The sequence below is a fragment of the Penaeus vannamei genome, chromosome 12 (genome assembly GCF_042767895.1).
Source record: "Penaeus vannamei isolate JL-2024 chromosome 12, ASM4276789v1, whole genome shotgun sequence".
Taxonomy (NCBI): Eukaryota; Metazoa; Arthropoda; class Malacostraca; order Decapoda; family Penaeidae; genus Penaeus; species Penaeus vannamei.
The window spans coordinates 27359036-27382546 of NC_091560.1; the positions used below are offsets into that span (position 1 = coordinate 27359036).

Below are 23511 nucleotides of genomic sequence, written 5' to 3' on the forward strand. Positions count from 1 at the left end.
TTTATGTGAAATTACGTTAATAAATCATTTCTTCCTCTCAGTAGTCGCCTGTAGAAGTAATTCTCTTCAGCCCTATACTTTAGTATATCATTACTTTAGCGTATAGGTTATAAAGAATGTTGCTAAGAAATGCTCTGTCAAAATTTGAATATCATTATCATCTTTATCAAATTATAACGAAATAACTATACTCTCGGATCATATCGATGCGAACCTACATGAAATGATATTGACCGCATATGAAACCAATTCCAAAAATATACCAGCGACATAACGTGACATTAGAATGTTTTCAATGGAGAAACTAAAAATTGGAAGAAAGGGGGGCCGAAATAACAAAAAATACAGTAAAGCAATTTTAATTATCCTACTGTCTAGATTTTTATATCTATTGACGGAATCTCATACCATTTGGAAAGCAATGGACGAATATTTTTTGTAAAGTTACCTTTCAGTGTTCAATGTTCTCACAATTCATCGTTAAGAGTCAACACAAGCTAACCCTAAATCCGTGTTACAAAATAAACTATTGATTTTATCCCCTCACAGGTAAGGATGTTGAGCATTCATATTTAGGTAACACTCCTTTAAACTCAACATTGATTATGTAAAAAGGACTGACAATGAAACTGGAAATTATCAAATGGCAAAATAAGCCTAAATTAGATTTTAGCGTGGGAATGGAAGAGAGAGAGATAGAGATAGATAGGTAGGTACGTAGGTAAGTAGGTAGGTAAATAAATGAATAGACTGGTAGATGGACAGAGATACAGAGAGAAGAAGAAGAAATATAAAGATAATGAGAGAAAGACGTGAAGAAATATAAAAGAGAGAGAGACGCGAAGAAATATAATGATAATGAGAGACGTGAAGAAATATAAAGATAATGAGAGAGACCTAAAAAAATATAAAAGCAAGAGAGAGAGAGAGAGAGAGAGAGAGAGAGAGAGAGAGAGAGAGAGAGAGAGAGAGAGAGAGAGAGAGAGAGAGAGAGAGAGAGAGAGAGAGAGAGAGAGAGGGAGAGAGAGAGAGAGAGAGAGAGAGAGAGAGAGAGAGAGAGAGAGAGAGAGAGAGAGAAAGAGAAAGAGAAAGAGAGAGAGAGAGAGAGAGAGAGATAGAGAGATAGAGATAGAGATAGAGAGAGAGAGAGAGAGAGAGAGAGAGAGAGAGAGAGAGAGAGAGAGAGAGAAAGAAAGAGAGAGAGAGAGAGGGGGGGGGGAATCATAAGACCGATTAAGTGGCTATAGAATGTGCACCTCTAGAAATGTTTACACATATTCTTGTGATTTTCAATATTTCACGCGGTCTTATACAGATATTAGGCCTACATCATATAGTCGAAAGAAACTACGCAGTCACCTTTTAGCGTTGCATTCATATTTAAGGTAAAATTGAAATATGTTTCTTTTATGAATATAGGGTATGTTCCGTGTGTGGCTGAATGGCAAAATGGAAACACCTTTAATAATCATAAGCAATTAAACATATTATGATCCCGAGTGCGAATCACACGGAGGCAACGTGCAGAAGATAAACTCCATTTCATTATTTCAGGCCCGTCTGTCTTTCCTCCCTGCCGTTTATCATTTTATCTGTAGATCGATGCATTGCATGGAAAGTTTTCGCATATCGTGCTGATTTTACTAATTAGTGAGACAAATGTTCACCTAACTTACGATACACACTTTAAGCAGCCGCTTTGAATAAGCGGTCGCTCTGAGCGACTTTACTGAAGCTGAATGAATAAGAGGCGTAAGCCATTTTGGCTGAGAGAGCTTCGTGTTCGTCTGTAATTATTGTAAGGATTGAGATTGCATTTGCCACAGAAGGAAATCCTATGCAGACAGCTCCTACAGTTGAATATCGCAAACTTGCACTTGCCTGAACTCTCGCGCCAGTTTACGAAATCCAACATTATACAGTAACATGAACACGAGGTTTTAGTAGTTCGCTTTTTGGTCCTTATAACTAAATTTTATTCTGGTACCAGTACAAACGTCGTAAGCCACCTTGTACTGGCTCACACGCATGCGCACTGGAGGTTCTTTTGTCCGAAAAACCCGACGGCGACAAACATTCAGCGGCGACGCGATCGGACGAGGTGGCGGTCGCCGGGTTCGCTGCCCTTCTTATTTTTGTTGTTTGGTAGAAAAATAAGAAAAAAATCCATTGAAAAATTGTGTTTGTTAGTGCAGCGAGACGCCAGAGATGCCCTCGGACGTGGAGGAAACGGAGTACAGAGGTAAGTTTGTAGATTTTTTAAAGTTTGATGGAGCTTTGTTTTGAATGGGCCGGCGTGAGGTCGCGTTGCTCAGGAAAATAGACCTTATTACTGTTATTGGTCGACCAAAGAGGCATTTTATTTGATTGTTCGCGTCAGAAATACAAGTAGATGTGTGTGGAAACAATGCATTATGTTTTAGTGAAGGATTGTGAAAGAAAATCTGGGTTAGCATTTTCTTGGGTGGACGCAATTACAAAAGAGGATCGGCTAGTCAGCGACAAGAGTGGGAAGCATCATGCTAGGTCTCTTCCGTGTCGCTGACGAGCCGGTCCGTAAAAGGGGACCATGCTACGCATTTTAAGGGAAATGTCTGGCTAATTTATGCATTTCCCAACCAGGAGACGCGAATAGCATGTGATTGAGGCATGTTTAACTCGAAAAGGCTATGGTTTGTTGATGTTTGAAGCAACGTTTGTTGGGTACACATCTGGCACCCTCGAGTGTCGCTGACGCAGGCTGGCCGACCCTCTCGCCTCGGCCTTTGGCGCGCAATTCGAACCACGCCGAGAGAAGCCACCGGGCCCAGGACCCGTCGCGGGACTTGTGCTTGTAGGCTTTGGCAGATGGTGCTTGTACTCGAACCTAAATCACAACAAACTTTTTTGGTTTTATCATCATCATCATTGTTATAAACACGGGTAAAAAGCAATGGTTACTTAAGAATATAAAAATCCCTGTAATCATATTTGATTTCCTACCTCCATGTGAAACATTGTGAACTTTGATGAATGACTATCTTGAATCTAAAGTAATAGTGACATATTGTCAAATCATAAAGGCCTCCCATGTTTGTTGGTACATATGTTCTAGCAAAATAGTCCTTAGATTGGTTTCTGTGAAGGTTTGTTACCCTTTGCAAGAGCACAGGCAGGCTACAGGAGGTTATGGACATGCACTATTGTAGAATTTTTGTTTTTATGAACAAGATGATCATACAAAGAATGACAAGGATGATTTTTTACAGTTACCACACCCCTTTTAGATAGTCTATTACTCAAGCCAACAATCTCAAAGTACTACTGTGCTTTGCCCTATCACTATATTTCCCTTGCTAGGATATTATTCATTCAAAAGTAACATTATTGGATCTAGGTGAGGTAGGAAGCATATATGAACACATGCACACAACTTGTCCATACATGCACACGCATTACATGCATCTACACACATTCACACTTGCTTACATACATCCACACATACATACATACATCCACACATGTATAGATCTACACACACATCCATCCATCCACACACACATACATACATACATACATACATACATCCACACACACACATATATACATCCAGCCATCCACACACATACATTCATCCATCAACATACATATATCCATCCATCCACACATACATACATACATCTACACATACATACATCCATCCATACACACATCCATCCATCCATACACACATCCATCCATCCATCCACTATCCATTCACACACATCCATCCATCCATCCACACATCCATCCATCCATCCACACACATCCATCCATCCATACACACATCCATCCATCCATACACACATCCATCCATCCATCCATCCATCCACACACATCCATCCATCCACTCACAGCCATCCACTCACACACACACAGCCATCCACTCACACACACACAGCCATCCACTCACACACACACAGCCATCCACTCACACACACACACAGCCATCCACTCACACACACAGCCATCCACTCACACACACACACAGCCATCCACTCACACACACACAGCCATCCACTCACACACACACAGCCATCCACTCACACACACACAGTCATCCACTCACACACACACATCCATCCACTCACACACACATCCATCCACTCACACACACATCCATCCACTCACACACACATCCATCCACTCACACACACACATCCATCCACTCACACACACACATCCATCCACTCACACACACACATCCATCCACTCACACACACACATCCATCCACTCACACACATACATCCATCCACTCACACACATACATCCATCCACTCACACACACACATCCATCCACTCACACACACACATCCATCCACTCACACACACACTCATCCATCCACCCACACACACACACTCATCCATCCACTCACACACACTCATCCATCCACTCACACACACACAGCCATCCATCCACTCACACACACACAGCCATCCATCCACACACACACATCCACAAAGACAGACATCCACACATCCATCCATCCACACACACACATCCACAAAGACAGCCATCCATCCACACACATCCATCCACACAGACATCCATCCACACACATATCCATCCATCCACACACATATCCATCCATCCACACACATATCCATCCATCCACACACATATCCATCCATCCACACACACATCCATCCATCCATCTGCACACATCCATCCATCCATCTGCACACATCCATCCATCCATCCACACACATACATCATCACATACATACATACATACATCCACACACATACATACATACATACATCCACACACATTCATCCATCCATACACACACAACATCCATCCATCCATACACACACAACATACATACATCCATCCATACACACACAACATACATACATCCATACATACATACATCCATCCATACACACATAACATACATCCATCCATCTATACACACACAACATACATACATCCATCCATACACACACAACATACATACATCCATCCATACACACACAACATACATACATCCATCCATACACACACAACATACATACATCCATCCATACACACACACACAACATACATACATACATCCATAAATGCAACATACATACATACATCCATAAATGCAACATACATACATACATCCATAAATGCAACATACATACATACATCCATAAATGCAACATACATACATACATCCATACACACACAACATACATCCATCCATCTATACACACACAACATACATCCATCCATCCATACACACACAACATACATACATCCATCCATACACACACAACATACATCCATCCATACACACACAACATACATACATCCATCCATACACACACAACATACATACATCCATCCATACACACACAACATACATCCATCCATCCATACACACACAACATACATACATCTATCCATACACACACAACATACATACATCCATCCATACACACACAACATACATCCATCCATACACACACAACATACATACATACAACCATCCACACACAACATACATACATACAACCATGCACCCACAACATACATACATACAACCATCCACACACAACATACATACATACATCCATCCACACACAACATCCATCCATCCATCCATCCACACACAACATCCATCCATCCATCCATCCACACACAACATACATATATACATCCATCCACACACAACATACATCCATCCATCCATCCACACACAACATACATACATACATTCATCCACACACAACATACATACATACATACATCCACACACAACATCCATCCATCCATCCATCCACACACAACATACATCCATCCATCCATCCACACACAACATACATACATACATCCATCCACACACAACATACATTCATACATCCATCCACACACAACATACATACACCCATCCATCCACACACAACATACATCCATCCATCCATCCACACACAACATACATACATCCATCCATCCACACACAACATACATACATCCATCCATCCACACACAACATACATACATCCATCCATCCACACACAACATACATACATCCATCCATCCACACACAACATACATACATACATCCATCCACACACACATCCATCCATCCACACACACATCCATCCATCCACACACACACATCCATCCATCCACACACACATCCACACATCCATCCAAATACACATCCATCCATCCACACACACACATCCATCCATCCACACGCACACATCCATCCATCCACACACACATCCATCCATCCACACATCCATCCATCCATCCACACACACACATCCATCCATCCACACACACACATCCACAGAGACATCCATCCATACACACACATCCATCCATCCACACATCCATCCATCCACACACATCCATCCATCCATCCACACACACACACATCCATCCATCCACACACACACACATCCATTCATCCACACACACACACATCCATCCATCCACACACACACATCCATCCATCCATCCACACACATCCATCCATCCATCCACACACACACATCCATCCATCCACACACACACACACACACAGACACACAGACACACACACACACACACACACACACACACACACACATCCATCCATACACACACACACACACACATCCATCCACACACACACACACATCCATCCACACACACACACACACATCCATCCACACACACACACACACACACACACACACACACACATCCATCCATCCACACACACATCCATCCATCCACACACACATCCATCCATCCACACACACATCCATCCATCCACACACACATCCATCCATCCACACACACACACATCCATCCTCACACACACACATCCATCCACACACACACACATCCATCCACACACACACACATCCATCCACACACACACATCCATCCACACACACACACATCCATCCACACACACATACATCCATCCATCCACACATACATCCATCCATCCACACACATCCATCCATCCACACACATCCATCCATCCACACACACATCCATCCATCCACACACACACACATACATCCATCCACACACATACATCCATGCATGCTAAATACATCGACCCACACACTTGTATACATACACACCTAGTTATATACATCCACACACTTAAATGCATCCACACACACTTAAATGCATCCACACACACTTAAATGCATCCACGCACACTTAAATGCATCCACACACACTTATATGCATCCATACATACATCAGCGCACATAAACACACCACTTACACACACATGCACACAAGGTCATACATATACACACATTCATGCATACATACATATACATATGCATACATACATATACACATGCATACATACATATACACATGCATACATACATATACACATGCATACATACATATACACATGCATACATACATATACACATGCATACATACATATACACATGCATACATACATATACACATGCATACATACATATACATATGCATACATACATATACTCATGCATACATACATACACATGCATACATACATATACACATGCATACATACATATACACATGCATACATACATATACACATGCATACATACATATACACATGCATACATACATATACACATGCATACATACATATACACATGCATATATACATATACACATGCATACATACATAAACACATGCATACATACATATAACATGCATACATACATATAACATGCATACATACGTATGCGCATGCATACATACGTATGCGCATGCATACATACATATAACATGCATACATACGTATGCGCATGCATACATACATATATACATGCATACATACATATACGCATGCATGCATGCATACATATACGCATGCATGCATACATATACGCATGCATGCATACATATACGCATGCATACATACATATACGCATATATACATACATATGCACACATGCACGCACACATACATACACATATACATATATACACACATTCACTTGCACACACACACATACACACACACATTTTGATAGGTAGATTTAGATAGGGTATAGGTTGAAGACACTGACATGCATAGAGAAGAGGAAAATGGACACTGCCATGTTATAGAGTGGGATAGAACATAGTGTAAGCTGCAGCGGCTTCATATTTACCGCTAAATGACGGAAAATATAATGCGTGTTCGCTGCATAAATTCGAAGTCGATCAGCTTTTTACTTTGCTAAGAAAAGCACAGTGACCTCTTAACTCATTACTGTGATGCCCTAAGTAGCACCAGTGTTACTACGCACATGTTGAAGCAATATTTGGCTAATTATCCGTGTTTACATTTACACATTTATGCTCTGAAAGTCTTTTATTAATATTTTTATACTTCATTTACGCGTTTTAAGATTGGTTAGTAGCCTTATTTAGAATCCTGCTCATCGTGCATTTCACACTTCCTTTTGCAGTATTTGTTACAGAGAGCGGAGCACCATCCTAGAGACTGCAGGGAATCCAGTGATTTCATCGATTCTTGGTGTTGTTTCTTGTACAAATTAATCATTCAGGAGATCGAGTGCCATTTCTCCATCGATGATCTTATTTCTTAGTCCCGTTAGCATGGGAGGGCTTGAATATATCAGAGAAATTACAGGGCAAAACAGGTTTAAATAAGAAGAAAAATTATTTTTAAAATATGTTTAAAACTAGCTCAAAAACTGCTTAAAATAGGTCATTTAAACTTAAGCAAAACTCTATGGGAATTCACACATTTCAACCCCCCAAAAAAAAGTATTGACCAATAAGCCAGCCTCATATATCAATTTTAGTTGCCATGACCTGGTGTGCCCTTTGGGCACTACCCAAGGGGAGGGTTGATGGGGGGCTCTGCCCCCAACACCCCCCAGGATACATTCTCTTCACCTTGGTGTGTATGGCAAGATAGAGCTGCATTCACACTGTAAAATGATAAACCAAATACCTTTATATCTGGAACCGTCAAACTTTCGTTTGTTTCCTTCTACTGTCTGGATTGCTTTTGATTTTAATCACTTTTTTCGGAATTTGGAGCTCGTGATGGGCCCAGATATTAAACTGGGATTGTTACTGAATTCTATTTTATCTTTATTGCTATATAGTCTTCAAAATAACCCAAAATCAACACATGGCTGGAAACACAACATTTCTTACTGGCATTCCACCTTGAAATGAGCTGACTGGTGAAAGGGGTACAAGTTAAAAAGCGGAAGAAATAGAGTGGGATAGAACATAGTTTAAGCTGCAGTGGTCTTATAGTCACCACTAAATGACGGAAAATATAGTGTGTGGGCACCACTCAAATTCTAAGTCCAGCTACTTCTTTATCTTGCCAGGAATAACAAAACACTGAACACAGAACTCATTACTGCAATGTCCGAACTAGTTTGTGTTACTACGTGCTTGTCAAAACTGTTTGGCTAATTATCAGTGTGTGCTGTTATACATTTATGCTTTTAAAGTCTTTTATTAATTTTGCTATACTTCATTTGCATATTTTAAGATTTATCCCCCCCCCCCCCCTTCAAAATCTTGCATATAGTGTAGCTGGATCGCAGTAATTTTGGGTGTCTATTGGCCTACATTGACCATTTTTAAGATTTTCTCAAATCTAAAAAAAAAAATAAAAAATAAATGAATAAATAAATCTGATTCAGTATCTGAATAGAACAATATTTCTACTATAAAATGTGGAAGCCAATATTTAAGTTATTATTTGTGTGTGTGTGCATGTGTGAATATTTTATGAGGCAACTATTTCAACACCCTAAAAAGGGAAAGTGGGGATACTGAAAATATCACTTTTATAAGATGCACATGAAGATATTGCAGATCCTTATTGCAGCATGTAATAGATCAACGATTCAGCTAAAAAATGAGCCATAATATGTTAAAATCAGACTGAAAATGCGTGTGCTATGCGTGAAAATGTGAAGGACTCGAACACTTTTTATTATTATTATTATTTTTTTTTTTTTTTTTTTTTTTTTTTTACATATGAAATCATGTTCGAAATAATTGAGTATGATATAATTATCTATTATTTACCTATTATTGTTGCTGTAATGGGGTTTTACAGGGTACAATACTGGTCAAAAAATTATCGTTCTCCAGTTGGATGGGTATCACACACTTCCTGTTCTCAGCCCGGCTGGGCAACATTGGGCCATGCCTCAGGAGTCATTTCACCCGAGAATCTGAGGTGTTTAACTCTACCGGGCAACATAGCCAATTTTCACACTCGGACTCCCATGAAATGACAACATACAAGTACAGGGCAGGGTAAAAATATATAGATAATTTCTGTGTATCCCAGGACCTTTCATTTTATTACATTGTTACTTCCATTTGTGTGTGTTGTTTTTGTTTGTGTTTTCTGATATTTCAATAAGTCATGAAAACATTTTTATGAGATTTTTACCAATGGTATGTTTTAACCTAACTTAGACACCGAGTACACTTTGGTGATGATGTGGACCATGTGGAAAAAAATTATTTTGGATGACTTTGAAAAGGGCCACTACCACCTAAAAAAAAAAAAAAAAAAACAGCGGTCAGGCCTTGAAATGCATTTAACCCAATTTTGTCAAGACGGCCGAAAAACGCTGAAAAAAGACCAAACAGTCTCGTGAACAATTAATGTCAATGAATCTAGAGGAGAATGGTCTGCAAATAGTTAATTGTACCACCAGTCTTTCATTCATTAACTATGAATATTTGGTAGACTATCAATAATCACAATATAGTTTTAAAAAGCTAATTACTTATTGTACACTTCTTTTGACAGAAGAAATAAACTGAAAACTTGGATTTAGCGTTCAAAGAAATTTTGCATTGTGGAATATAAGGAACGACGAGTTTTTGCCCAGAAAAACATCATTGTCAAAAGAAATTATTTATCTGAACTGTAATTGATCCTATACTTGAGTATTCAACTTGTTTCATAGTTAACACTTAGTTGTAAATATTTTAGGTGATTTAGTACTGCACACTAGTGTCAGATATATCTTGACTCTATATGGTGTCACTGAAAATTATCTAAATTGTAACAAGCCCTTAAAAAGTATACTCTTTTATTACGTTTTGCCCCTATGAATGATATTGTTGTTGCAGAGGAGGAGGAGGAGCAAGGGGAAGGGGAGGAAGAAGAACAAGATCAAGGTGATTCAAATGAAGAAGAACAAGATGAAGAGTGGGGTGGAGGAAAGCGGAAACGAAAGAAAAGTAAAAAGAGAAAATCGTCACGTGGTGAGCGAGGGCGGAAAAAACGAAAGAAGAAAGATGAGAGTGAGAGTGTAAGTATTGCCGTATGATTTCATATTCTGGGTTCACAGAATTTTTAAAACATGATTAGATGAAATTACTGGGTTGGAGTTTTACGTATTTGAAGAAATTTCCAAGGCAAATATTGAAGATTGTGTTACAGACATATACTCTATCGTAGAATAATAATTGGACCCAATTTACCTGATTACTTTAGTTAGTTCAGTGATGCAATAATACATTGAGGTATTAACCAATTTTTATTTAGTTAGCATATCTAATGAAACTTACCAAAGACACTTTATGATTATTCACAAATATAAATAGGAAGGTGAATATGAAGAAGAGGGTGGTCGTGTTGACTCAGACAATCAAGAAGAGACCCCGAAAGGAAGGGGGCGTGGAAAGGGACGTGGGAGACCTCCTGCAACTCCCACAGCAACAGTACCAGAATCAAGTGAGTAATACAAGAACTACTTTTTATCATCATTACAACTTGATGCCTTGAAAAGTTATTACATTTGACACCACATAAAGGATAGATTTAACGTGGTAGAGGATTGAGTTAATCTTGTCAGATAATTTCACAGGTGGAGGAGATCAGATGCCAACTGTTGCTGAGGTGTGTGAAAGCTTTGGTCTGAATGATGTCGAATTGGAGTACACTGATTCAGACTTTCAGAATTTGACAACTTACAAGTTGTTCCAGCAACATGTGCGTCCACTTCTGGCTAAGGAAAATCCAAGGGTAAGGTATTTTCTGTTTGTGTTGCTATATTTTTTATCAACCTTGTGGAGACACTCATTTAGTGTTGCATTCCTTTGAATTAATTTTGTAATAGGTAATAGAATTATTTTTAAAAATATTAAACCATTTTTGTAATGAAAAGGGGGTTGGGTATTCATAAAAGAAATTTAAAGATACTCTTTATGATAGAAATCTTCTCTGTCCACGTATCTAAAAGGTACCAGTGTCAAAGTTGATGATGTTGGTAGCTGCAAAGTGGCGTGAATTCACGGCTCGCAATCAGCAGCAGGAAGAGGAGGAGGAAGATGAAATTGTAGAAGAGGAGGAAGAAGAGGAACCAGAACCAGCACCGGTACAAGTAAGATATTTTGTTGTAGATTAGAGCATGGCATATGCATATGGAAAGTGAAAATCTTTTAACATTTTTTTCATTTGTTTATTAGTTTACTAGAACTGATGAGATGTTAGAGACTTCATATGTAAGGGGGGGGTTACTTATGGTTAAGGTTATGTATCAAAAAGAAACCCATTCTTATTATCATTGCTTATGTCAACAGATAACACCCAAGGGTCGAGGACGCCCTAGAAAAGCCAAGGTAGATGAAGAAGTTGAGGAAGATTTTGATGATGATAGTGAGGGCGTGGGTAAGAAGAAACGTGGCCGAAAACGCACTGCTACAGCTGAAGGAAAAAACAAAAAGGGTGGAAAAGTTCCAACTTTGAAGATTAAGTTAGGGAAGAGGAAGAAGGACACCTCGGTGAGTCTGGTGAGATGGTCTATTTTGGTTAATAATTGTAGTTTTGAAGAAACTCTTGTGCCAGGATCTCTCGACTTGATTTTTCAAGTTTTAGTTGTCTTGTAAAAAAGCAAAGTGATATCAACCTAAATGTCCTGCTAGCACTGGTTTTGAGGATATTTTGGATGATTCTTGCGTATTTCTTCTTAATCTGTTTACATTTTGGTATTGGGTTCAGTTGATGGATACAGTAGATTATTGGACACTAGACACAAGTGTATCTTCTTTTCTATGTTATTTAGATTTAAGTTTGCATGTTCCATTTGAAATATTTTAACAAAATCCCAGATCTTTGACACAAGGTTCTTGATGAAAAATAGATTCATAGTGTCTTTTGAATTTGATATTCCTAGGAAGGTGAAACTCTCCCTCCTCGTAAGTTTAATGCCTTATGTAGAGAGAGAATCTAGAATCCTCTCCATTCCTGTCTTCTGATCGTATATGCTAAAACAAGTTTTATTTTTTCTGAGATACTTTGTCCTATGAAAAATGGAGATTTACCTTATTAATAGTACTAAGAGAATTAGTTCTATTTATTTCTAATTGGCAATTCTAGTTTTGATCCCCAGAAATTTGTCGTCTTGCAATCTCACAGATCTCAGTTATATGTTGCAGAATCGTGACATTACTTCTCCTCATCTGCTTGACCAAGCTAAGCTCCAAAGCTGTTGATAAATTTCATATGTTTATCAAAGTATTATAGAATATCCTTCTGGCAAAATTCTTTTCTAGTGATGATCTAAATTGAAATTGACAGTTATTTCTGTTTTTTTCATTCCTAATTTAGATGATACTAACCATTCTTAATATTTATATTCAGGCACTATATGTGCTTCCCATTATTCCCAAGTTAAATCTATGTAATGCTCTCTCAGTCCAATTCATTTTGCTTTAAAACTTCCCTGTCCTTTGGCACCCACCTCATCGCAGGGCCACACCAAAGGACTGAACAAAAACAATGAGCCGGTCCTGCAGGAGTCCCAGAAAGTATGTTACAAAATCTCAAGTACTTGGCATGTAAGGTTTATATGATAAGGCCTCCTCCCTTTTGCACCTACACCTCACAAAAAGGGTTTATATCCCTCTTTATCATGAAACTTTATTGACTGCCAGGCAGCGTGCACCCTCTTTATAGATTGTGGGCTGTGAGATTGCCTACTTTCGATTAAAAAAAAAAAAAATACACAACTACAAAAAAAAAAAGAAATAATAAAAAAAAAAAAAAAAAAAAAAAAAAAAGAACAGAAGAAGAAAAAAAATCAGCCTCATTTATATCACCTAGTTGTGTAGTATCATTTCCTTGTTTTCTTAGCTGCAAACTATGAACTAGGCCTAATCATAGTGTAAACCTCATGTTCTGGCACAGTTACTGATAATATTTCTTTTCTTTTTTTTTTTAACTCTTGGGATGAATAGGAGGATGAGTCAAGCCAAGACAGTGATGCAGAGTTTGAGCAAATGTTAGCTGAGGCAGAGGACATGAATAAGGCTGAAGATGAGGCAGAACAGCAAAATGCGCCCAAAAAGAAAGCCAAAACCAAGATTGGCAACAAAAATAAGCGTAAAAAACGTATGAAGGCAAAGGATGAGGATGGATATGAAACAGATCATCAAGTGAGTGTGTTTGTTTATTTTTACTATTAGAAGATGCATGAATAAGAATGACTATAGCTTTTGTAAGAATGTTCTGTGGAATGCTCTTTAGTTGTCACCTTGTACGTAATTATGCAGTTCTTTAGTTAAGGTATAAGGAAACTGGAGTCTGGACATTGATACTGACTCGTTTCTTTCAACTTAATCAGTCTCCCCCAAATCAGGATTACTGCGAGGTATGTCAGCAGGGTGGTGAGATCATCCTTTGTGACACTTGTCCTAAGGCTTACCATCTGGTGTGTCTTGAACCAGAATTGGAAGAGGCTCCTGAGGGCAAGTGGTCATGCCCCACTTGTGAGTCAGAGGGAGTCAAGGAAGAAGATGAACATATGGAGTACTGTAAAGTTTGTAAGGTTAGTAATCTTTCTCTTGCCACTCCTCATGCCTCTTCCCCCCACCCACCCACCCTTATACTTCTTTCCTCTCTCCCCCCCCCTTATACTTCTTTCCTTCCCCCCCCCCCATATACTTCTTTTCTTTCCTCTCCCCCCCTTATACTTCTTTCCATTCCTCCCCCCCCCCCCTTATACTTCTTTCCATTCCTCCCCCCCCTTATACTTCTTTCCATTCCTCCCCCCCCCCTTATACTTCTCCTTTCCTTTCCTCAACCCCTTGCCCCTTTTACTTCTCCTTTCCTTTCCTCAACCCCTTGCCTCTTTTACTTCTCCTTTCCTTTCCTCAACCCCTTGCCCCTTTTACTTCTCCTTTCCTTTCCTCAACCCCTTGCCCCTTTTACTTCTCCTTTCCTTTCCTCAACCCCTTGCCCCTTTTACTTCTCCTTTCCTTTCCTCAACCCCTTGCCCCTTTTACTTCTCCTTTCCTTTCCTCTCCCCTCCTTTCACTTCTCCTTTCCTTTACTCTCCCCTCATTTGACTTCTCATTTCCTTTCCTCTCCCCCCCCCTACACTTCTCCTTTCCTTTCCTCAACCCCTTCCCCCTTTTACTTCTCCTTTCCTTTCCTCTCCCCTCCTATCACTTCTCCTTTCCTCTACTCTCCCCTCATTTCACTTCTCATTTCCTTTCCTCTCCTCCTCCCCCCACCCATTTACTTTTTTTCTTTCCTCTCCCCTCATTTGACTTCTCCTTTCCTTTCCTCTCCCCCCCCCCACACCCATTTACTTCTTTTCTTTCCTCTCCCCTCGTTTGACTTCTCCTTTCTCCCCCCCCCCCATTTACTTCTTTTCTTTCCTCTCCCTCCCCCACCCCCATTTACTTCTTTTCTTTCCTCTCCCTCCCCCCCCCCCTTTATTCCATTTCCTCCCCCCCCCTTATACTTCTTTCCTTTCCTCTCCCACCCACCCCCCTTTTACTTCTCCTTTCCTTTCCTCTCCCCTCCTTTCACTTCTCCTTTCCTCGTCTCTCCCCTGCTTTCACTTCTCCTTTCCTCGTCTCTCCCCTCCTTTCACTTCTCCTTTCCTCGTCTCTCCCCTCCTTTCACTTCTCCTTTCCTCGTCTCTCCCCTCCTTTCACTTCTCCTTTCCTCGTCTCTCTCCTCCTTTCACTTCTCCTTTCCTTTCCTCTCCCCTCCTTTCACTTCTCCTTTCCTTTCCTCTCTCCTCCTTCCACTTCTCTTTTCCTTTCCTCTTCCCTCCTTTCACTTCTCCTTTCCTCGTCTCTCTCCTCCTTTCACTTCTCCTTTCCTCACCTCTCCCCTCCTTTCACTTCTCCTTTCCTCACCTCTCCCCTCCTTTCACCTTTCCTTTCCTTGCCTCTCCCCTCCTTTCACTTCTCCTTTCCTTTCCTCTCCCCTCCTTTCACTTCTCCTTTCCTTTCCTCTCCCCTCCTTTCACTTCTCCTTTCCTTTCCTCTCTCCTCCTTCCACTTCTCCTTTCCTTTCCTCTCTCCTCCTTCCACTTCTCTTTTCCTTTCCTCTCCCCTCCTTTCACTTCTCCTTTCCTCGTCTCTCCCCTCCTTTCACTTCTCCTTTCCTCGTCTCTCCCCTCCTTTCACTTCTCCTTTCCTCGCTTCTCCTCTCTTCTCCTCTCATATCCTATCATATTCAGCGCACTCTCACTCATACTCACTCACTCACTCACTCACTCACTCACTCACTCACTCACTCACTCACTCACTCACTCACTCACTCACTCACTCACTCACTCACTCACTCACTCTCTCTCTCTCTCTCTCTCTCTCTCTCTCTCTCTCTCTCTCTCTCTCTCTCTCTCTCTCTCTCTCTCTCTCTCTCTCTCTCTCTCTCTCTCTCTCTCTCTCTCTCTCTCTCTCTCTCTCTCTCTCTCTCTCTCTCTCTCTCTTTCTTTCTCTCTCTCTTTCTCTCTCTCTCTCTCTTTCTCTCTTTCTCTCTCTTTCTTTCTCTCTCTTTCTCTCTTTCTATCTTTTTCTCTCTCTTTCTCTTTATGGAAAATGTATAAGAATCATGAATGATGGGACTTTATTATCATCATCATTATTAACTAAACATTTTTTCTAGGATGGTGGTGAACTTCTTTGCTGTGATTCATGTGTGAATGCCTACCATACATATTGTTTGTCACCACCTTTGTTTGAAGTACCTGAAGGAGAATGGACCTGTCAGCGCTGTGCTTGTGAACCTTTGCCAGGAAAAGTCCAGAAGATCCTATTCTGGAGGTAAGTCCTACTTAGCTTTCATCTATCTGTAGTATAGTATTAGAATTTTATTTTATATATTTATTTTTTATTTTTTTATTTTTTAATGTTGTTATTGTTTTTTCTCTCACTTTCTCTTAATGATTTACAGTCCACATAGATATATTTTCTACTGTGATGCAGTGTCTGAATCTTTCCTTTTGTGATTGCAGATATGTTGACCCTCCAAAGCCACCAGAGAATTGGAAGGAGATTGTTGGAGACAAATGGGAAAAATATCAGTTCAAACAGCTGCGAGAGTTTTTGGTGAAGTGGGTTGATATGTCATACTGGCACTGCTCTTGGATTTCTGAACTCATGTTGGATGTACATCATCCTCAGGTAAACCTTTTATCATCCACAGTTTTTATGGTCAGTTCAGCTTCTGAATTAAAAATATAGGCTTGTATATTGTTGTTGTTGTTCAGCTTTGTTTTTTATATAAGCTTATTGTAGACTTGTCAGTTTATTAAATCTGTAAAAGTGTTTAAGCAATGATATTTTTCCTTCCTTTTAGATGTTGCGCTCATACTTCAAAAAGTTTGATCCAGATGAGCCACCTGTACCTGGTATGGATGACGACGATGAAGTAGGGTCACAAAGACGTGGCAAAAGCATTGATCCAAACTCCTTGGAAGAAAGGTAGAAATACAAAATATTTTCATAATATTATTGTGTTGTGTATATATAGATAAAAGACTGCTTTCAATTGGGTGGGTGCATTTCAATTTGAGTTAAAATTTAATTTCTCAACAGATATTACAAATATGGAATTAAGTCCACCTGGTTGAAAATCCATCGTGTGTTGAACCATCGTTCTTTGCGGGATGGAACCATACAGTATCTTGTGAAATGGCGAGACTTACCCTATGACCAAGCTACATGGGAAGATGAGGATGAAGAGATTATTGGCTTAAAAACTGCAATTGAGTTTTATCATGATCTGAGAGCAGCATGTAATGCTGATGCTGGTTAGTGTTCTCAAATGATCCATCACTTTTGTGAATTGTCATTTTTACATTTCTTTTTGCATATTTTAACTAATGCTTAATATGATCAGTATTTTCACTGTAATTCTTGTTTTATTTACAGTTGGTAAGAGTAAGAAAGGAAAGAAGAAAGGCAAGGCAAGGGCACGAGAATTGGGAGAAGAAGATCGTGAGCCTTCTTCACCCCGGCGATACACTCCTCCACCTGATAAACCAGTAACGAACCTCAGTAAGAAGTGGGAGAAGCAGCCAGACTACCTGGATATGACTGGGCTCTCACTTCACGAGTATCAGCTTGAGGGTGTTAATTGGTTACGGTAAGGATAGAATACTTTTGAGAGATTCACTGAAGACCTAATGCCATTAAACAGTTCACAAATTATTGTAATTAAGTAGTTAGTTTTTATTCATTGTTTTTATCAATATTGATATATATTGCTATTATTTTAACTATTTTTATTTTTATGATTGCCTTAATATCATTTCTGCTTTTATTGGTTATGCTTTTGCTTTATGCTTTTGCACATCTTTAACATCCAAAATATCAAAATATAAAATCTTGTTATCCACCTGTCTTAGAGCCAAAAACTTGTAACAGTTATATGATATATTTTATATGCTAAGTATTGTCTCTTTTTACAGATATTCTTGGGGTCAGGGAACAGACACCATCTTGGCTGATGAGATGGGTCTTGGAAAGACAATTCAGACCATTGCATTTTTGTATTCACTCTACAAAGAAGGACACTCTAAAGGTCCCTTCCTTGTAGCTGTCCCACTCTCCACCATCATTAATTGGGAAAGAGAGTTTGAGATGTGGGCCCCAGACTTCTATGTTGTTACATATGTAGGTGACAGAGAATCACGATCTATGATTCGTGAGCATGAATTGTCATTTGAGGAAGGAGCAGTGCGAAGTGCATCAAAAGCCACACGTATCCGTACAACAAATGTAAAATTCAATGTACTTCTAACCTCCTATGAGATGATATCTATGGATCAAGCTTGCCTAGGATCATTAGAGTGGGCATGCTTGGTTGTAGATGAAGCTCACAGATTGAAGAGTAACCAGTCTAAGGTAATATTGATCTCTATGGACACATGTAGTGAATATGACTGCTATACTTTGTGTTTTTGTGTTTTCGTGTTCTGAAATTTGTAAGTTGGATTAATGCCCCTTTATTTGGACAGTTCTTCCGTGTGCTGAACCAGTACAACATCGTTTATCGTCTGCTTTTAACTGGAACCCCACTTCAAAACAACCTGGAGGAACTTTTCCATTTACTCAACTTCTTGTGTCCTGAAAAATTCTCTGATCTATCATCCTTCCAAAATGAATTTGAAGATATTGCAAAAGAAGATCAGATTAAAAAACTGCACGATTTGCTTGGACCTCACATGTTGAGAAGATTGAAGACTGATGTACTCAAGGTAAATTAATGATTCTCTTTCTTTCACAGTCTTTGATACTTGCTTTATAGTTTGATGAGCTATGTGGAAATCAGATTATAATAATTTGATATTTTGTTGTTCTTTTGCTAGAACATGCCAACCAAGTCAGAGTTCATCATTCGTGTGGAGTTATCACCACTGCAGAAGAAATACTACAAATACATTCTTACCCGTAATTTTGAAGCCCTTAACTCAAGAGGAGGAGGCCAGCAGGTAAGTTTCATTTACAAAGCTTGGTTGTAGATAGATATATGAAAGGATGTTACTCATGGGAATACTCTTTTATAATCATTGTAATTGGGCAATTATTTCTCATCACATTTTTCTTTTCCAGGTTTCTTTGCTCAACATTGTCATGGATCTGAAGAAGTGTTGCAACCATCCATACCTCTTCCCAGCAGCAGCAGAGGAGGCCCCAAAGCTGCCAAATGGAATGTATGTAAGCAGAGACCTTGTGAAGGCCAGTGGCAAGTTCATTCTCCTGGAGAGTATGTTGGAGAAGCTCAAACGTGATGGCCATCGGTGAGTTTCACAGTGAAGGTTGCAGTTATTTGACATGTTGAGAAAAACAGTTTTGAAATTATCTTTTAATTTTTTTATGGAAGTCAGGGAAGATCAAAATTTCCCCTTAACTTCTTAATCAACCTCAAACCTCATTAATGTTGAGTTCTAAATGTGTCTCTCCTTTTTATTTTTCAGTGTGTTGATTTTCTCCCAGATGACAAGGATGTTAGATGTTTTGGAAGACTTCTGTGAGGGCATGGGTTACAAATATGAAAGAATTGATGGTGGCATCACTGGTCAAGCTCGTCAAGAAGCCATTGATAGGTCAGACCACTACAGATAAACTAAGAATTATGGTATAATGTGTGATAGCAACTGTTTAGACAGAGTCATTATATGGTTTATTTACAATGTTTTCATCTCCCATACAGATTCAATGCTCCAGGTGCCCAGCAGTTTATTTTCTTATTGTCTACTCGTGCTGGTGGTTTAGGTATCAACTTGGCCACTGCAGATACTGTCATCATCTATGATTCTGATTGGAATCCACATAACGATATTCAAGCTTTCTCCAGAGCTCATCGTATTGGTCAGGCAAATAAGGTAAATTAAATGTAATAATAGTCTTAGTGTTACGGAATCCTTTGAAGTGTAGAATAAATATAGATCTTTGTCATGATTTATAGTTAAAAGAATTATTGACATTGAAATATTTACAGTATAGATCAGATTTTAATACCAGTGCATCATTTCAGTTTTATACCTAATTATACTGTATATATATGAATTATTCCAACAAATAAGTCTGGCCTTTATTCTTACAGGTGATGATTTACCGGTTTGTGACTCGTAACTCTGTTGAAGAAAGAGTCACACAGGTTGCTAAGAGAAAGATGATGTTGACTCACTTGGTTGTCCGTCCTGGAATGGGATCAAAAGCCACAAACTTCTCCAAACAAGAATTGGATGATATCTTGAGGTAAGCACATTTTTTGTCTTTTCTTTTGTAAATTTTTTAAGCTTTGCCATGTAGGTATATTTTGTTCTGACCAATGTGGTTCTTTAAAGTAAATGTCTTTGTATTTAAAAGGAGTTATGTGCAAGTAGACTTTATTTCCCTTTATTTGGTAAAAAGACATATGAATATTCTTTTGTAACTGTATACTTTCACAGGTTTGGTACAGAAGAACTTTTCAAAGAAGAGGAAGGCAAAGAGGATGAAGCTATCCATTATGATAACCAGGCTATTGAGGAACTCCTTGACCGTACAAAGGAGGGTATTGAACAGAAGGAGAACTGGGCTAATGAGTATCTCAGCTCTTTCAAGGTTGCTTCATATGTTACCAAAGAAGGGGAAGAGGTGAGTAGTTTTAGTTACAGTTTCAATGAAAATTATTCAGGTGAAAAGCTTTTTTCTACCCATTATGAAAAGTGCATATATAATAATGATTTGTGTTATTTCTACAGGAGGAAATGGAAGATGTTGAGGTTTTGAAGCAAGAAGCAGATAATACAGATTCCCTTTACTGGGAACGACTTTTGCGCCATCACTTCGAACAACAACAGGAAGATCTGGCAAGAACTCTTGGAAAGGGTAAACGAGTCAGGAAACAGGTTAGTACAGAGAATTTAGATGTAATCAACAATGTTTTCATTATCAGAATAAATATTTAGTAGCCATGTTTGTCTCATCTATAACTAAGTCTAGCATTAACAATGAAGAAAATTGTATGATCTTTATTTGCAACTTTGTTTTCAAGGTGAACTACAACGATGCAGCAGATGGTAGAGAAGATCTTAGCTGGCAAGAACAGGGATCAGACTACAACTCTGACTTCTCCATGCCATCTGACAATGATAATGATGATGAATTTGATGAAAAGAATGAAAGTAAGTGTTTTATATTTCATAGACATTGAGCTACTCTAAGTACATGAATGAAAAGATGAGGAAGATTATTTGTCTCCTGTTAGTATTACACACATATGTTATTGTAATTGTAATTTTAAGATACTTTTAATCTAAAACTTGCCCTCAGCTGAAGGAGGCCGTAGATCACGCCGTCGTGGTGACAGAGGTGACCGTGATCGTCCATTGCCGCCACTTCTTGCCCGAGTTGGAGGAAATATTGAAGTAAGATATTGGAGATACACACTTTTGATAAATGTGTAAACGGGTGTACATGAATTGAACAAATTTGTGTCTGTTTATGTGTGTTCAGTGAATCTATTTAAGTATTATTGTAAAAATATTGTAGTAATTGATGTTGTTATTATTACTTTTATAATTATTAATCAAATGATGTCCATGAATCTTGGCCATACCAGTTAGTTTTGTGGTTTTGGTTGTAAAACGTGGACAAGATCAATTTTAGAGGCATAGGAGTATTGGCTAAGTAAGGCCAAGACATAAAGGCCCTTTAAAACAGTTATATTATTCTATATAAAATTGATAGAAACTAGTATTTGTAATTAGATACTTAGCTTTACTTTTTGTATACAATAACAATTGTTTAATGTGCGATTATATTGACAGGTTCTGGGATTCAATGCCAGACAACGCAAGGCTTTCCTCAATGCAGTTATGCGTTATGGAATGCCTCCTCAAGAAGCTTTCAACTCTCAATGGTAGGTCTATAGGCAGTTAAACACTTTAGTATTAGTTTGATTCCTTTTGTTAAACTTATGAATATTTTGAATATATCTACCCCCCCTTCTTGCAGGCTCGTTCATGACAGGTGGTCAAATGTGAGGCCAGTGAATGTCTTGCTACCTAGATTTGAATGCACCCTGTTTATGCAGTTATTCTAAGTTGTGGTGATTGTGGCCAACTGGTTGAAGACAGGCAATTAATTTTTCATATTGTTTGTTATTGCTCATATCAAAATACAAATATGGTTTCATTTTTAAAGGTTGGTACGAGACCTCCGAGGCAAGAGTGAGAAGTGCTTCAGAGCATACACATCTCTCTTCATGCGCCATTTGTGTGAGCCTGGTAATGACAATGCTGAAACATTTGCTGATGGAGTGCCTCGTGAAGGATTAAGCAGACAACACGTTCTCACCAGAATTGGAGTGATGTCACTCATTCGCAAAAAGGTATCACACTATATAAGCCATGTTATTGTTATTCGTCAGTTAGATAAAATCTTTTTACATTTCATGAAAACAAAATACAGTAAGGCTTTCATTTGTCTTAAAGCAGTTTGCATATATTATCAGTTCAAAGGTCTTTGTTAGTACTTGATACTCTTAACTTGGATGTGGTTGTCATCTAATTATAAATTTTTATTATTAGATTTCAGAGTTCGAGACAATCAATGGCCATTACTCAATGCCAGAAGCTCTAAATAGGCCTGTTGAGCCAGCAGTAGTAGATGGTGGCAAGAGCAATGGTACTTCTGCTTCTGGTGAGTGATCTTATGTTTCATAATTGATACCTGATCCTTTTTGTCTTTATCTTTTTTCTTTTCTTTTTCTTCCCTGTTTCCTATTTTTGTAG

General features: G+C 38.9%; 1 protein-coding gene across 32 annotated transcripts in view; it reads left to right on the forward strand.

Moving 5' to 3' along the window:
• Window positions 1-1593: 1593 nt before the first annotated feature.
• Mi-2 (chromodomain-helicase-DNA-binding protein Mi-2 homolog) overlaps window positions 1594-23511 on the forward strand; it is a 29447-nt gene continuing 7529 nt past the window's right edge. For 7 of the 32 annotated variants that reach the window (XR_011398893.1, XR_011398894.1, XR_011398895.1 and 4 more), the window contains exons 1-28: window positions 1594-2242; window positions 11111-11292; window positions 11588-11717; window positions 11839-12008; window positions 12226-12366; window positions 12566-12775; window positions 13736-13792; window positions 14222-14419; window positions 14608-14811; window positions 16890-17047; window positions 17239-17407; window positions 17583-17707; window positions 17822-18036; window positions 18158-18371; window positions 18697-19132; window positions 19246-19485; window positions 19597-19719; window positions 19841-20028; window positions 20206-20334; window positions 20442-20613; window positions 20835-20989; window positions 21184-21370; window positions 21478-21624; window positions 21771-21900; window positions 22049-22143; window positions 22546-22637; window positions 22922-23108; window positions 23308-23419. Coding sequence is in view for 29 of the 32 variants with exons in the window: in XM_070128049.1 (XP_069984150.1) it covers window positions 2209-2242; window positions 11111-11292; window positions 11588-11717; window positions 11839-12008; window positions 12226-12366; window positions 12566-12775; window positions 13736-13792; window positions 14222-14419; window positions 14608-14811; window positions 16890-17047; window positions 17239-17407; window positions 17583-17707; window positions 17822-18036; window positions 18158-18371; window positions 18697-19132; window positions 19246-19485; window positions 19597-19719; window positions 19841-20028; window positions 20206-20334; window positions 20442-20613; window positions 20835-20989; window positions 21184-21370; window positions 21478-21624; window positions 21771-21900; window positions 22049-22143; window positions 22546-22637; window positions 22922-23108; window positions 23308-23419 (4600 nt within the window). In the remaining 3 variants the exon portion in view is untranslated. The remainder of the gene's footprint in view (window positions 2243-11110; window positions 11293-11587; window positions 11718-11838; window positions 12009-12225; window positions 12367-12565; window positions 12776-13735; window positions 13793-14221; window positions 14420-14607; window positions 14812-16889; window positions 17048-17238; window positions 17408-17582; window positions 17708-17821; window positions 18037-18157; window positions 18372-18696; window positions 19133-19245; window positions 19486-19596; window positions 19720-19840; window positions 20029-20205; window positions 20335-20441; window positions 20614-20834; window positions 20990-21183; window positions 21371-21477; window positions 21625-21770; window positions 21901-22048; window positions 22144-22545; window positions 22638-22921; window positions 23109-23307; window positions 23420-23511) is intronic. The other 25 variants (XM_070128072.1, XM_070128078.1, XM_070128057.1 and 22 more) reach the window with 24 other exon arrangements.